The sequence below is a fragment of the Trichechus manatus genome, unplaced genomic scaffold (genome assembly GCF_000243295.1).
Source record: "Trichechus manatus latirostris isolate Lorelei unplaced genomic scaffold, TriManLat1.0 scaffold00174, whole genome shotgun sequence".
Taxonomy (NCBI): Eukaryota; Metazoa; Chordata; class Mammalia; order Sirenia; family Trichechidae; genus Trichechus; species Trichechus manatus.
In genome coordinates this window covers 1,630,492-1,647,069 of record NW_004444110.1, presented here as the reverse complement: position 1 = coordinate 1,647,069, position 16,578 = coordinate 1,630,492, and the positions used below count along the sequence as shown (strand labels likewise).

Below are 16,578 nucleotides of genomic sequence, written 5' to 3'. Positions count from 1 at the left end.
CCCAGCCTCGCTCGGCTCGTTCGCACCCTTCTCCGCTGGCCCTAGCGCGCTGGCGAGCCGGGCGGCCGGGGAACTGGGGTTTAGGGCTGGGTGTCTCTGCGGCCGCTGCTCTCGGGAGAGCCGCCTCCCCAAGCTGCAGCTCCTGGGATCCGGTTGCAACCGCGAGCACCGCGTCCACTGGTCTGGCACGGGCCGGGCCGCAGCGTCACATATTCTACCTCTCCACCCGCCGACGCCCACCAACCCCCCGCGCCCCCGGCTCTCCTCCCTCCCTCCGCGCCGCCCCCGACTCGCTCGGGCTTCTTTGGGGCCGGCCTCTGAGTTGGGCGCTTCGGCCGCAGCACGCAAGCGCGCGACATGAGTCCCGTGGGGACCCGGACTCAGCTGGGGCGGGGAAGGTGCGGGGGTGCCAGGAGGAGGTGGCTGAGACCTGGGCAGCTCTGGAGGCTCTACCCTCGAGCCTTTCCTCGGGAGTTGCCCCCACCCCAACCGTGCGCCACCCCAACCACGTTTAGTCTTCCTCCTTTCTGCGGAGCTTTTGCTGTGCAATCAGCCGTGACACAACTTAAAGTTTAAATGCAACTCTCTCCCCCATTATTTTTCCTTGCCGGCGTTTCAGAGCGAAGAAACTCTTTCCACCCCGAAAGACGCAGAGGGGTCGGAAGCCGGGAGGATTCTGTGTCAGAATTGGTTTTGAAATTTTCTAATCACCAATAGACCAGGAGTACGTGTGGGGAACACACTGTTAAAATTAACGAACACAAGCTGAAGTAGTTTATCAATCAAAGTAGAGAAAGAGGCCAGAGGAAGGGAGCGGATTGGGTTGCTAGGAGGAAAAGGTTTTCTTTTACCCGACTTCACTTGTGTAAGACGACGTGGAAGGAGAAAGATGAGCCTCAAATTCTAACCGTGATAGAAGAGTGTTAATAATGTCTTACTCCTGAGCTGGCATAAAACCAAACCCTTTGCGATCGAGTCGATAGCGACTCTATAGCTGGCATGAGCTTTGACTTAATTGTTGCGCATTTCCTGGAGAGAGGATAATTTTCTGAAAATCCCGTACACAAAATGGAAGTTCATTGCTTTTTGGTGATTTTCAGCAGACGGAAACGAGTACTACAGATGATTACCAGCATATCTGTCCAGAAAACTTGCATATACTTGCAAAACGTCTACTGTGTGCTCAACATTGTACTAAGGGCAGTGGAAGATGCCGGATCAGGCGGACAGTGAGGGAGGTAACGTGAGAAACAATAACAAATACCAGGAGAATGTGACAAGCCGTAGAAAAGTAGGATGAAGTACTGTGAGGTGAAGGGCTAACTCATCTTAGGAGAAGGCAGAGGTTAGGGAAAGCTCCTAGGAGAAGGTGCAAGTACAGAAATTCCTCTGTATAGGAATATGTTTGGTTTCAAAAGGTCATCCATGATTGCATTTGTTCTTATGTCTCCAAGAGGGGTTTAACACCAGATACATTTCTAGGATAATGGAAGTGTGAGTCAATTCTCTGAAGCTGTGAAAATCAGGCATACTAGCAATTAGAATCCACCACCGTGGTGGCGGCATAGTGGTTAAGAGCTATGGCTGGTAACCAAAAGGTTTGTAGTTCGAATCCACCAGTTGCTCCTTAGAAACCCTATGGGACAGTTCTACTCTCCTGTCCTATAGGGTTGCTATGAGTTGGAATCAACTCAATAGCAGTGGTTTTTCTTTCTTTCTTTTCTTTTTGGTTCTTCTCCTGATTTGTGTACGTTCTCTGACATCTCTCTCTGAAATGATTTGAAGTTTTATCTGCATTGAAAATCTGCTGAGACAAATAGCTCCCTCCCAGATGATCTCCGTGGGTGTCCTAAGGAATGCTTAGCACTCAGCAGGTTGCCACTTACTTTGAAATGACGTGGATTTGCATAGGCCTTGAACTCTCTGTCATGGATACCTTAGAATTCCAAGAGCAAGGGGATAAGATCTAAGTCAAAATATTTTTTTTAACAATAGTATCCAGAAATTTTGGTAACTCCTGCCAGCAGTAAAGTATTTGTATGCTAATGGACAAGGATCTTGTAGGACTACATTCCTGCCTATGGAATAAGCCAGTTTTGCATCTATTTGTAAATACATTTCAGCATTCTTTATTGCCTTTGTATGCAGGGTTCTTTGAATACGCTTTTGAACCTGTTGTAACATCTTACTGATCCCCTCATTAATTAATGAATGAAATAAAATTTTTGGCACATGTTCACTTTAAATGTGTGTGACAGTCATGACTTTACCTTTTTTGAAAAATTATCCTTTAACAAAATAAAGGTAATGAGGAAAAACTTGGCCTTCCAGATCGTAAAAGTTATTATAAATATATAAAACATTGTGTAACTAATGCATGCCATCTTGGAAGAGCAATGCAACAATTAATATTTCAGATGTGTCTGAGATGACTACATAATAACTTGATATCAGACTTCAAAAAAATTACCATTTAGTAATCAAGAAATGCATGTCAAGAAATCAAAACACTTCCCACAAGGAGAGCTCAGGACCAGATGGTTTCACTGGTGAATTTTAGCAAGTATTTAAATAAGAATCAACACCACTCCCTCACAAAATCTTCCAAAAAAATAAAAGAGAAGGGAACATTTTGTAACTCATTTTATGAGGTCAATGTTACCCTGATACCAAAGCCAGACGAAGACATCACAAAAAAATAAAACTGTAGACCAATATTCCTTATGGATAGAGACACAAAAGGAGCCTGGTTGCACAAGCAGTTTGCAGTTGACTGCTAATCTAAAGGCTGGCGGTTCGAACCCATCCAGCTGCTCTGCAAAAGAAAGACTGGGCAAATTGCTTCCATAAAGATTACGGCCGAGAAAACCCTATAGATCAGTTCTACTCTGTAACACATGGGGTTGCCATGAGTCAGAATCGACTCAAAGAGTACGAGTTTGGGTTTTGGGTTTATACACACACAAAAATCTTCAATAAAATACTAGGAAACACAATCCAGCAACATCTAAAAAGATTGTACTCCATGATCAAGTGGAATTTGTCTCAGGAATGCAAGATTTGTTCAGCACAGGAAAATCAATCAATGAAATACACCACATTAATAGAATAAAGGGGAAAAAACATGATCATCTCCACTGACGGAGAAAAAAGCACTTGACAAAATTCAATACCCTTTCATAATAAAGGAAACCCTGGGGATGTAGTGATTAAGAGCTTCGGCTGCTAACCAAAAGGTTGGCAGTTCAAATCCAGCAGGCGCTCCTTGGAAACCCTATAGGGCAGTTCTGCTCTGTCCTATAGGGTCAGTATGAGTCGGAATCAACTGAATGGCAACGGGGTTCGAGTTTTTTTCATGATTTAAAACACACACACACACACACACACTCAACAGACTAGGAATCAAAGGGAACTTTTTCAACCTGATAATGTTTATCTGCCTCAAACCCACAGCTAACATCATACTTAATGGTGAAAGACTGAAAATTTTCCTCCTAAAATCAGGATGGAGACCAGAATGTTTCTTCTCACCACCTCTACTCACCATTGCACTTGAGGTACTGTTGTCAGGTGTAGTGGGGACGGCCCTGACTCATAGCGACCCTCTGTACAACAGAAGGAAACATTGCCCGGTCCTGCGCCATTTTCACAATCGTTGTTATGCTTGAGCCCATTATTGCAGCCACTGTGTCAATCCATCTCCTTGAAGGTCTTCCTCTTTTTCGTTGATGCTTTACTTTACCAAGCTTAATGTCCTTCTCCGGGGACTGATCCCTGGTACTAGGCAGAGCAATTAGGCAAGAAAATGAAATAAAAGACATCCAGATTGTAAAATAAAGAAGTAAAACTATATTAGCAGACGACATGATTTTACATAGAGAAAACCCTAAAGAATTAAAAAAAAACTATTAGAGCTAATAACTACAGCAAGGGCACAGGATACAAAAATCAGTTGTATTTCTATACATTTGCAATGAACAATCCAAAAATGAATTTAAGAAACAACTGCATATACAGTAGCATCAAAATGAGCAAATTAATTAGGAATAAATTTAACAAAGAAGTGGAAGACTTGTATACTAAAAACCACAAAACTGTTGAAAGTAATTAAAAAGGACTAAATAAATGGAAAGACATCACTTGTTTATGGACTGTAAGATTTAATATTGTTAAAATGGTAATACTCTCCAAATTACGGATACAATGCAATCTCTATCAAAATTCCAACTGCCTTTTTATTAGAAATTGACAAGCTGATCCTAAAATTCATGTGAAAATGCAAAGGGCTCGGAATAGTCAAATCAACTGAAAATACAACAAAGTTGGAGTTTTGCCCAATGCAATACGTCATTTGATTTCTTGACTGCTGCTTGCATGGGTGTGGATTGTGGATCCAAGTAAAATGAAATCTTTCACAACTTCAGTATTTTATCCATTTATGATGATGTTGCTTTTGGTCCAGTTGTGAGAATTTTTGTTTTCCTTATGTTGAAGCGTAATCCATACTGAAGGCTGTAGTCTTGGCTCTTCATCAGTAAGTGCTTTAAGTCTTCTTCACTTTCAGCAAGCAAGGTTGTGTCATCTGTATATCACAGGTTGTTAATGAGTCTTCCTCCAATCCTGATGCCACATTCTTCTTCATACAGTCCAGCTTGGTGGATTATTTGCTCAGCATTCAGATTGAATAAGTATGGTGAAAGGATACAACCCTGATGCATGCCTTTCCTGACTTTAAACCATACAGTATCCCCTTGTTCTGTTCCAATGACTGCATCTTGGTCTATGTACAGGTTCTGCATAAGCACAATTAAGGGTTCTGGAATTGTCATTCTTCACAATGTTATCCATAATTTGTTATGATCCACACAGTCGAATGCCTTTGCATAGTCGATAAAACACAAGTAAGAATCTTTTTGGTATGCTCTGCTTTCAGCTAATGTTATAGGTTGAATTGTGTCCTCCAAAAATAAGCATCAACTTGGCTAGGTCATGATTCCCAGTATTGTGTGATTGTCCACCATTTTATCATCTGATATGATTTTCCTACATGTTGTAAATCCTACCTCTATGATGTTAATGACGCTGGATTAGAGACAGTTATGTTAATGAGGCAGGACTCAATCTACAAGATTAGACTGTGTCTTAAATCAATCTCTTTCTGACATATAAAAGAAGAAAGCAGAGAGACAAGGGGCCTCCAACCACCAAGGAATAAGAGCTGGGAGCAGAGTGTGTCCTTTGGACCCAGGGTCCCTGCAATGAGAAGCTCCTAAACCAGGGGAAGATTGACAACGGGGACTTTCTCCAGAACCAACATAGAGAGAAAGCCTTCCCCTGGAGCTGGTGCCCTGAATTCGGACTTCTAACCTCTTAGGATGTGAGATAATAAATTTCTCTTCGTTAAAGCCATCCACTTGTGGTATTTCTGTTGTAGCAGCCCTAGTTAACTAAGACAGCCAAGATTCATCAGACATCAGCAATGATATCCCTTGTTCCACGTACTCTTCCAAATCTGGCTTGAATTTCTGGCAGTTCCCTGTCGATGTATGCTGCAACCACTTTTGAGTGATCTTCAGCAAAATTTTACTTGTGTGTGATATTAACGATATTGTTCAATAATTTCCACATTCTGTTGGATCACCTTTCTTTGAAATGGGCACAAATATGGATCTCTCCAGTCAGTTGGCCAGGTGGCTGTCTTCCAAATTTCTTGGCATAGATGAGTAAGAACCTCCAGCACTGCATCCATTTGTTGAAACATCTCAACTGGTATTCTGTCAATTCCTGGCGATTTGTTTTTCACCAATGCTTTGAGTGCAGCTTGGACTTCTTTCTTCGATACCATCAGTTATTGGTCATATGCTGCCTCCTGAAATGGTTGAACATCGACCAATTCTTTTTGGTACAGTAACTCTGTGTATTCCTTCCATCTTCTTTTGATACTTCCTGCATCATTCAACATTTTGCCCATAGAGTCCTTCAAAATTGCAACTCAAGGCTTGAATTTTTTCTTCAGTTCTTTCCACCTGAGAAATGCCGAGCATGTCCTTACCTTTTGGTTTTCTAACTCCGGGTCTTTGCACACTTCATTATAATAATTTGTCTTCTCAAGCCACCCTTTGAAATCTTCTGTTCAGCTCTTTTACTTCACCATTTCCTCTTTTCACTTTAGCTACTCCAAAGCTACAGTAATCAAAACAGTGTTGTACTGACATAAAGATAGACATACCGATCAAGGAATATAATTGTGAGTCCAGAAATAAACCCATACATTTATGGTCAATTGATATTCAAAAGGATGCAAAGACCATTCAATAGGGAGAGAATAGCCTTTTCAAGAAATGGTTGCTGAGACAAGTGGATACCAATACCACTACCCGCTGTCATCAAAGTTGGGCCTCAACCTCATACACTATACAAAAATTAACTCAAAATATATAATAGATCTAAACGTAAAAGCTAAAACCGTAAAATTCTTAGAAGTAAATATAGGTTTAATCTTCATGACCTTAGATTAAACAAAAATTTTTTTAGATATGACATTAAAAATCAAGCAACACAAGAAAAAAATAGAGGAGTTAGACTTGATTAAAAACTTAAGTGCATCAAAAAAATGAAAATACAACCCACAGAACGGAAGAAAATCTTTGTAAATCATATGTCTGATAAGATTCTAGTATCCAGAATATAAGGAGCTAGAACCTTATCAGGTTAGTTGCCTATCAAAAGGTAGTGGTTAGAATCCCCCAGTGGCTCCATGGGAGAAAGACCTGGAGATCTGCTTCCATAAAGATTACAGTCTAGGAAACACTACCGGGCAGTTCTACTCTGACACCTGGGGCTGATATGAGTTGAAAATGACTCCACAGCACCTAACAACAACATCCAGATATACAAAGAACTCTTACAACACAACAGTGAAAAGACATATAACCCAATTAAAAAATGAGCAAAGGACTTCAATAGACATTTCTCCAAAGAAGATATACAAATAGCCAATAAGCACAGGAAAAGATGCTCAACATCATTGGTAATTAGGGAAATGCAAATCAAACCACAATGAAATACCACTTCAAATCCACCAGGATTGCTATAATAAACAAAAAACAGAAAATAACAAATGTTGAGGACATGGAGAAATCCTCGTACATTAGAATCCTCATACACTGCTGGTGAGAATGTAAAATAGCACACTCACTGTGGAAAACAGTCTGACAGTTCCTCAAAAAATTAAACAGAGTTATTATATGACCCAGCAATGTCCACTTCTAGGCATATGTTATGGATCAAATCGTGTCCTGGAAAAATAAGTGTTGTAAATCCTAACCCCTATACCTTTGGTTATGAGTTGGAATAGACTCGACGGCAGTGTGATTTTTATACCTTTGTTTATAATCCCATTTGCAAATGGGTTTTCTTTATAATTTAGTAAGGCAGTATTCGTGTAGGGTGTGTCTTGAGTTGTAATATCTCAAGTTATATTACATTATAATATCTCAATATATCTCTTTTGAGATATATTAGGAGCAGAGCAAGCAAGCTGAAGTGGGGGAAGATAGCTGCCATGACACATGATTGCCAAAGAATAGAGGCTGAAAAGAGACAAGGACATTCTCCCAGAGCCAACAGAGAGAGAAGACTTCCTCTAGAGCCAGAGCCCTAATTCAGACTTCTAGCCTCCTAAATTGTGAGAAAATCAAAGCCACCCACTTGTGGTATTTCTGTTGTTACGGCACTAGATAACTAAGACAAAATGTGTACACAAATGTTCATACCAGCATTATTGAAAACAGCCAAAAAGTGAAAACAACCCAAATGTGCATCAACTAATGAATGGATAAACTAAATGTGGTATATACATACAGTGAAATATTATTTGGCGATAAAAAGAAATGAATTACTGATGCTTGCTACAACATGGATGAACCTTGAAAACATTACGCTAAGTGAAAGAAGCCAGACAAAACAACGAAAAACCAAATCTGATGCTGTCGAGTTGATTCACACTCATAGCAACCCTGCAGAAGAGTTAACTGCCCCATACAGTTTCCAAGGAGCAGCTGGTGGATTCAAACTGCTGATCTTTTGATTGGCAGCTGTAGCTTATGTTATATGATTCCTTTTATATTAAATGTCCAAAATCGAGAAATTCATAAAGTCAGAAAATTTATTAGAGGTTGCTAGGGGCTGGAAAGAGGGGAAATAGGGGGTGGAAATAACAGGTTGGGCTTTCTTTTTGGCTTGCTGAAAAAGTTCTGGAATTAGATAGTGATGATAGTTGTACAACTTTGTGAATATACTAAAAACCATTGGATTAACACTTAAAATAGTAAATTTTATGGTATGTGAATGTGGTGGTTAAGGTTGTGTGTCAACTTGGCTGAGCCATGATCCTCAGTGGTTTGGCAGTTATAATGTAGTTTGGCTTTTTAATGACGTGATCACCCCCATAATGAGATCTGATGTAATATGATCACCTCCATGATGAGATCTGTTGTAAGCAGCCAATCAGTTGAAAGGGAGTTTCCTTGGGGGTGTGGATTGCATCCAATATAGATGGACTTTCTGACAAGGCTCTTGGGCTTTTGCTTGCTCTCGATTCTGCAGCTGGCTCCTGTTCATCTGACCTCCCGTTCTGGGGACATGGGCTAGCAGCTTACCTGCTGTCTTACTTTGCCAGTCTTGGGATTTGTCAGCCTCCACAGCCTGCAAGCCAGAGGCCTGCTATCTGACATTCTGATCCTGGATTTGCAAGCTCCTGCAGATACATAAGTCAGGAGAAGCTTCCAGCCTGACCCATGACTTGGGACTTTCCAGCCTCTACAACCTCATAAGCCATTTCCTTTATATAAGTCTCTCTCTATATATATATTTATACACTGCAATGGTTTTGCTTTTCTAGAGAACCCAGCCTAAGACATCTGGTACTAAGAGTGGTTCTAGAGAAACAAAATTGTAAGGATGAGTTTTCTAAATGGTTCTCAAGTCTGGTTAGTCTTAAAGATGTTAATGACTCTGCTTCCAGTAGTAAACATGGCACTGCTAATCCATGGTGTGAGGTGGCAATAGAAATTTGCAAAATATTACCACCAATAGATCAGGTATTGGTGAGAGGCAAGGCTCTGGGTAATCACATGTTTGATAACTTTCTACAATTCTGTCAGAATGAGAAGTATAAGGAAGTTGGCTGATTGGTCCTACTTTCACTAAACAAAGTGGTGAAAGAAAGAGATGAGCTCAGGGCTTCAAAGTCAAAGCTCAAGTGCTGCATAAACGACCTCAAAGTCTCCACTTGTGCCTTGAAAGAAAACCTTATTTCTTGTAGTAACAGAGCTGATATTGCCGAAAACCAAACCCAGAGTCTTTTCGTAAGAATGATTTGAATTTTTTCTTTCAACTTGAGAAATGCTGAGCATGTCCTTCCCTTTTGGGTTTCTAACTCCAGGTCTTTGCACATTCATTATAATACTTTGTCTTCTCAAGCATCCTTTGAAATCTTCTGTTCTGCTCTTTTACTTCAACATTTCTTCCTTTCGCTTTAGCTACTCTATATTCCAGAGCAACTTTCGGTCTCTCCTTACATCAATTTTGGTCTTTTCTTTCTTTCCTGTCTTTTTAATGACCTTTTGCTTTCTTCATGTATGATGTCATCGATGTCATTCCACAACTTGTCTGGTCTTCGGTCATTAGTGTTCAATGCACCAAATCTATTCTTGAGTGGTCTCTAAATTCAGGTGGGATATGCTGAAGGTCATAGTTTGTCTCTTGTGGACTTGCTTTAATTTTATTCAGCTTCAACTTGAACTCACATATGAACAATTAATGGTCTGTTCCGCAGTCGGCCTATGGCCTTGTTCTGACTGATGATGAGCTTTTCCATCGTCTCATTTCATAGATGTAGTCAATTTGATGCCTGTATATTCCACCTGGCAAGGTCCACATGTGTAGTTGCCGTTTATGTTGTTGAAAAAAGGCATTTGCAATGAAGAAGTCATTGGCCTTGCAAAATCATGTCATGCAATCTCTGGCGTCGTTTCTATCACCAAGGCCGTATTTTCCGAATACAGATCCTTCTTCTTTGTTTCCAACTTTCACATTCCAGTCACCAGTAATTATCAATGCATCTTAATTGCATGTTTGATCAATTTGACTTCAGAAGTTGGTAAAAATCTTCAATTTCTTCATCTTTGGCCTTAGTGATTGGTGCATAAATTTGAATAATAGTCATATTAACTAGTCTTCCTTGTAAGTGTATGGATATTATTCTATCACTGACAGTGTTGTACTACTGGATAGATCTTGAAATGTTCTTTTTGACGATGAATGTGATGCCATTCCTCTTCAATTTGTCATTCCCAGTATAGTAGACCATATGATTGTCCAATTCAAAACGGCCAACACCAGTCCATTTCAGCTCACTAAAGGCTAAGATAGTGATCTTTATGTGTTCCATTTCATTTTTGACAACTTCCAATTTTCCTAGATCCATACTTCTTACATTCCACGTTCTGCTTATTACTGGATGTTTGCAGCTATTTCTTCTCATTTTGAGCTGTGCCATATCAGCAAATGAAAATCCCGAAAGCTTGACTCCATCCATGTCATAAAGGTCAACTAAACTTTGAGGACGCAGCTCTTCCCCAGTCATATTTTGATTGCCTTCCAACCTGAGGGGCTCATTTTCCACACCAAATCAGACAATGTTCTGCTGCTATTCATAAGGTTTGCACTGGCTAATTTTTTCAGACATAGATTGCCAGGTCCTTCTTCCTAGTCTGTCTTAGTCTAGGAGTTCTCCTGAAACCTGTCTACCATGGGTGACCCTGCTGGCATTTGAAATACCAGTGGCATAGCTTCTAGCGTCACAGCAATGTGCAAGTCACCACAGTATGACAAACTGAGAGGTGAGTGGTGGATTAATACATTATCTTTGTAAAAGATTAAAGCATTACAGATAATGGCTAGAGTATTCTTTGGATTCCACCATCAGTCCCAGTCACTTCTCTCTTTGTCTCAGACGAAACCATTTTTTTTTTCACTTTCATGAGTATCTTTCCAGGCTTTCCTCTGTGTATTTACATACATATTCTTTAAAAAGATACAGTATTGTTTTGTTTGACTATAAATGGTCTAATGTTGTCCTTATATTTCAGGAACTTGCTTTTTCATTCGACATATGTCTTAGAAGCTTTTCTGTGTTATGTAAGGTTAGTTAGTTTGCTCATTTTTATTGCTTTGTAATTATGTTAGTCTGGGTTCTCTAGAGGAGCAAAACCAATAAAGTGTATAAATATACATATAGAGAGACATATCAAGGAAATGGCTCATGTGGTTGTAGAGACTGTAACATCTCAAGTCCATGGATCAGGCTGGAGGCTTCTCCTGATTCACGTAGCTGCTGGTGAACCCAGGATTGGCAGGTCAGAGAGCAGGGCTGTTGCTCACAAGCTGCAAAGATCGACAGATCCCAAGATAGGCAGGCAAGACCACAGGTAAGCTGCTAGCTCAAGTCCCAAGAACCGGAGGTCAGGCGAACAGGAGTCAGCTGCAGGATCCAGAGCAAGCAAAAGCCACAAGCCTTGCCAGAATGTCCACTTATACGATGCAGGCCACATATCCAACGAAACTCCCTTTCAACTGATTGGCTACTCACAGCAGATCTCATCATGGGGGTGATCACAATATCATGCTACTGTCAAACCACTGAGAATCATGGCCCAGCCAAGTTGATAGACAGTCTTAACCATCCAGAATAGGAGTCCCTGGGTGTTGCAAATGGTTGAGCACTCAACTAATAGCTGAATGCTTGGTGGTTCAAACCCACCCAGAGGCACCTGGGAAGATAGACCTAGTGATCTGCTTTTGAAAGTTCACAGCCTTGAAAACCCTATGTATGGATCAGTTCTCCTCTGTACACATGGGGTTGCCAAGAGTTGGAATCATCACAACAGCAACTAACAACAACATTGCATGCCAGAGTTTAGTCTGTCCATACTATAGGTAGTTCCCGACCTCTGATGGGGTTCCCTTCTGACAGCTCCATCGTGAGCTGGTTCTGACATAAGTCGAATACCCCATTTCAGATTACCAACTGATGCTTCTTATGGTACGAAATGTCAAATAAGATCACGCTATAGGCCTGGTCACGGAGCCCTGGTGGTGCAGTGGTAAAGCGCTTGGCTGCTAACCTAAAGGTCAGCAGTTTGTACCCACCAACTCCTCCATGAGAGAAAGATGTGGCAGTCTGCTGACTTCACAAGTCTGATTACAGCCTTGGGAAAGATTATAGCCTTGGAAATCCTATGGGGCAGTTCTACTCTGTCATATGAGATCGTTATAAGTCAGAATCGACTTGATGGCAGTGAGGGGATAGGCTTGGTTTACAATGAAGTTAAGAGTAGTAATGGCTGTCAGGCATATGCACAGTTCAATTGTCATGTTGGTAGAGTTGAACATTGCCCAACTTTCTGTCCATTATGACTCCCAACACCAACACTGACTTCATTGTAGACCAGGCCATAGTTGCTGTGTGAAGACCCCCTAAAACTAAGGCTCTTAGAATGATTAAAAATAACTCACCAAAACTTTGAATTAAACTTTATAGCTTGTCTTAAGTCTTCCTTTCTGTCTTGCTTAGGATAGAGCCTGTGATTTAGAGCCTTAGAATAGAATCCAGTGACATGTAACTTCTTATATAACCTTAACCACCCTCAGCAAACAATGGAGGGGTCACAGACATGGTTTATGAAGAAATATTTGTTAGAAAATGTTTATCTGGGTGATCTTGGGAAAATGTTTGCACAACATGTCCCAGGAAGAATGTGTATGTGGGCATTTCAGAAAATTGCTTGCCAGGTTGGCTCCAGAAAGTCTGTGTTAGAAAATAGATTAGTTAATCTTACAAAATTTTAACTTCCCCGCAGTGAGTCTCATAACTATATGTCATCCCAAGCCCCCATGACTGTGGTCACATATTCGCTTCCCTGCTTTTCTGTATAAGTGGTTCACCTCTCCCTCAGAGCATTGGAACACTGTCCGGTCTTGAATTACATTATGTTTCCCAGGCTGCCTGGTTATATTCCCTGAATAAATCTCTTTGCTTTCACTTTTAACAGAGCGCAAGTTTTGTTCTGCGCTATGACATTTCTGGTGTTAGAGAAGTGGGATCCAAAGGTGCATGGCCATCATCAACCCCCAAGGAGTGGAGGACTCGAGCTCAGGTACCAGCAAGAGCCATTTGGGCTCATTGTCTCCTGGGAGTCACCACATGTAAATAACCTCCTGGATTCGAGCTCCACTTTCATGTGTTGATGCTCTCCAAATTTTTATTTGGGGATCTTGTGTCCGTATGTTTGTCTGTCTCTTTTTGTTCAGTGTAAATTTGGTTACTTGGACTGAGACATCAGTTCAGGTTTGTGACTTGATCACTGCCAGGAACTCAGAATCTATAAGCTGCAAAAAACGTGGACACAGTTTCGAGCAAATAAAAGCCCTTAAGGCACTCGAACACCAACTGAAAGTCTCCAATGACAGGATAAACCAGTTCTGGGAAAGGCCAGAAGCATTAGGCTGCCCTCCAGTCTTAAGACAACTTCCTTGCAGTGAGGCTCACATTGGTATAAACAAAACACACTGTCCAATTCCCCCGGCAATCCCTTGTAGGCAATTATTTGACTCTGAGAAACCAAAATTAATGATCAAGTTTGGGAATTCATTGTGAATTCATTGTGCACAGGTTTTTTCTGTCAGTCAGAAAATAGTATGGGGGATGCCGAATCTATGAGCAACTCAGGGCTGCCCCTGCAGGACTTCTGCCCATTATATGAATAAGCACTTTCGTCTGTGGACCTGTGCATTTTTATCTGGATGGCATGATCTTACTAGGGACAGTTTGAAAAATCAGTGGCTACTTTGGGGATCTTTTGAACTTTCTAAGTTTTTCTGCACAGTAAATTAGAAAATAAAGGCTCCTGGATTAAACAACGTCAATGGGATGTCTATTTTGATTGGTATCTATCTAAAGACATCAGGACAGTAAAATAGCTTCCCTGAAAAATACAGTTTCAAAGTTAACCAAGCAGAATGAGGAACTGCAATATCAGAACTCTTCCCCTACTCCCTCTGCTCCTTTGCTGGCTACTGTACCCTCTATATCCTTCTTTGCGTTCTTATCCTTCTAAAAATACTCTGGCTGAACTCCCTTTCTATCCAGAACAAATGGCTGACCCACCGTTGACTGATAAATTGTTGACTGAAATATCTTTTAAAATTCGTCCCATGGATTCCAGAGAGTCTCCTTGTGACAGTGGTGTACCTTTGTCCCTTTGACTTGCACAGAATTAACTCTGTGTTCCTTTCTGGTTTCATGCCCAAGATTTCAATGTTAGTGAAAAGGCACCAGTTAGATTGGAAAACAGTTCTAATTGCTGACCTAACTAATCTGGCTCACGAACTCTCTCAGACCTTGGAGACCAAACAAACCTCAAAAGCTTATAAGCTGATGGCCCTTCAGTTATAGCAATTACAGTCTCCTAAGTCAGAAGAAACTTACTAAGCCCTCTAGTGGCACCAAACCAGGCACTTGTCACTATTGTAAGAAGCCTAGGCATTGGAAAAGTGAATGTCATAAATTGAAAAGCAAACAAAAAATTTGTAAACAAGATGCACCTCATTCAGTTCTTGATTTGGAATGAGGAGCCTCTGGGGATAAAACAAGGACTTTTCCTATGGTAGCCCTTAACTCATAGGGAGAAACTACCTTGTATGTTAATAGAGAAACTTGCAAGTTTTAATGGGTATTGTAGCCACCCTGTCTGCAGTAAACCCCACCTTTTTGCAAAAGTCTCTGCCCTGGAGTATAAAACTTCTAAAGTAGTGGGGTTTACAAACCAAGAGCAAATTTTGAATCATTCTCAACCTGTTTCAATATCTCTTGACCCTATTGAAGATTTATAGCTTTTTATACTCCTTCCTAATATTCCAGTCAACTTGTTGGGTCGAGACCTTCTATCTAAATGGAATTGCCATTTTCAGTTTACTGAAAAAAGGAGAAATTTTATTAGGCCCACCTGATACTCGTAAGCAAAAAGATCCTGAATGAGATAACATTCAAGAAAAAGAGGAAGTTATTTACTACATGCAGGCACTTGTTCTGCCTCTTCAAGTCTCAGCCCTGCCTAGTCCTCTCCTCCAAGAGGCCCTTTTCTTGGTTCCTGAACTTTGTGGGCACTGCATCTACTGATGTAGGGCGAGTCTTCTCTGCAGGACCAGTTAAAATCCAAATAGATTTATTCAAGACTTTACATAAAATACCCCACTGCCCTCTCAAATGAGAAGCCAAAGAGGGACTTAATATCCAATAATACAAAATCTTCTATCTAAAGACCTCATTGTTCCTTGCACCAGCTCTTGCAACACCTCTGTCCTCCCAGTTAAGAAACCTAATTATAGGGGCTGGAGATTTGTCCAAGATTTGTGGGCAATAAAATAATAGGTTGTTGACTTCTGGCAAAATGGCACTCTAGGCAGAAGCACCACGCCATCCCTCCACAGCAAAGATCCAAAAAACTAAGCCAAACAGAGAAAACAACAATCTTGAAACCCTAAAACATCAAATGAAGAGATAAAGAACTCAGCCAAGCACCAAATGGAGTGAGAAAACTGACAGAGAAAGGAGAGCGAGGAGAGATTCATGCAGAGGTCCCCTATCAGCTAACGCAGCACGGATCCGCCATCTTGGACTCCTACCAGAGACCAGCAAACAGGATACGAGAAAGCAACTTCACGGAGCTTCCAGGGGGAGACAAAAAACCAGTAATTTGCGATATACACTTTCCTACCCCCCCACCCTTCTTCATCCCCACTCGGCCTCCTCTGCTTCCCGCGGACACAGTCTCTTGTCTGGGAAGCACCGGCTGCTTGGATTCCACCCACCTGAACGGGCCGGCTCTCTGAGTGCCATTTGTTGGCTTCTGGTGTTGCTGTTTTCCGCTTCTTTTGATTTCTTCCTTATCTCTCACCACCTCCCCCTCCTTTCACTCAAATACCTGGCTCCGTGCGCCATCTTTGCTTCTTCCTGAAGGGCTGCAGAGCTCCGGTAGTTTGTGATATACGCTTTCCCATCCCCTACCCTTCTTCACCCCCACTCGGCCTCCTCTGCTTCCCGCGGACACGTCTCTTGTCCGGGAAGCACCGGCTGCTTGGATTCCACCAGCCCGCACTAGCTGGCTCTCTGAGTGCCATTCGTTGGCTGCTGGTGTTGCTTTTTTTCTGCTTCTTTTGATTTCTTCATTACCTCTCACCACCTCCCCCTCCTTTCGCTCAAATAGCTGACTCCATGCACCATCCTTGCTTCTTCCTGAGGGGCTGCGGAGCTCCGTTCGAGTGTGGAGCTGCTTCCTGGTCTGGGCTGCCACACTGGTGGGATCCCGGGGCTTTTGGTCATTTGTTTGTTTTGAATTGTTTGTTTTCTTTTCCTTTTCTTGAGCTGGGAGCCCTTTCTGGCCAGGCGGTGCTGCGTGGCTTGGAAACTACCCCCTTGGCTTGCACAGACGTACAGAGGGATCCCTGAGGGCATTT

The 16,578-nt window shown here is 41.6% G+C and overlaps 1 protein-coding gene across 1 annotated transcript in view; it reads right to left on the bottom strand.

Annotated features, from left to right (window-relative positions):
• FGF2 (fibroblast growth factor 2) overlaps positions 1-359 on the bottom strand; it is a 99,494-nt gene extending 99,135 nt beyond the window's left edge. The window contains 2 exon segments of the mRNA XM_023741126.1: positions 1-111; positions 114-359. The exon segment at positions 1-111 is cut by the window's left edge and continues 361 nt beyond it. Of these exon segments, the coding sequence (XP_023596894.1) occupies positions 1-111; positions 114-359 (357 nt within the window).
• Between the last annotated feature and the right edge of the window lie 16,219 nt (positions 360-16,578).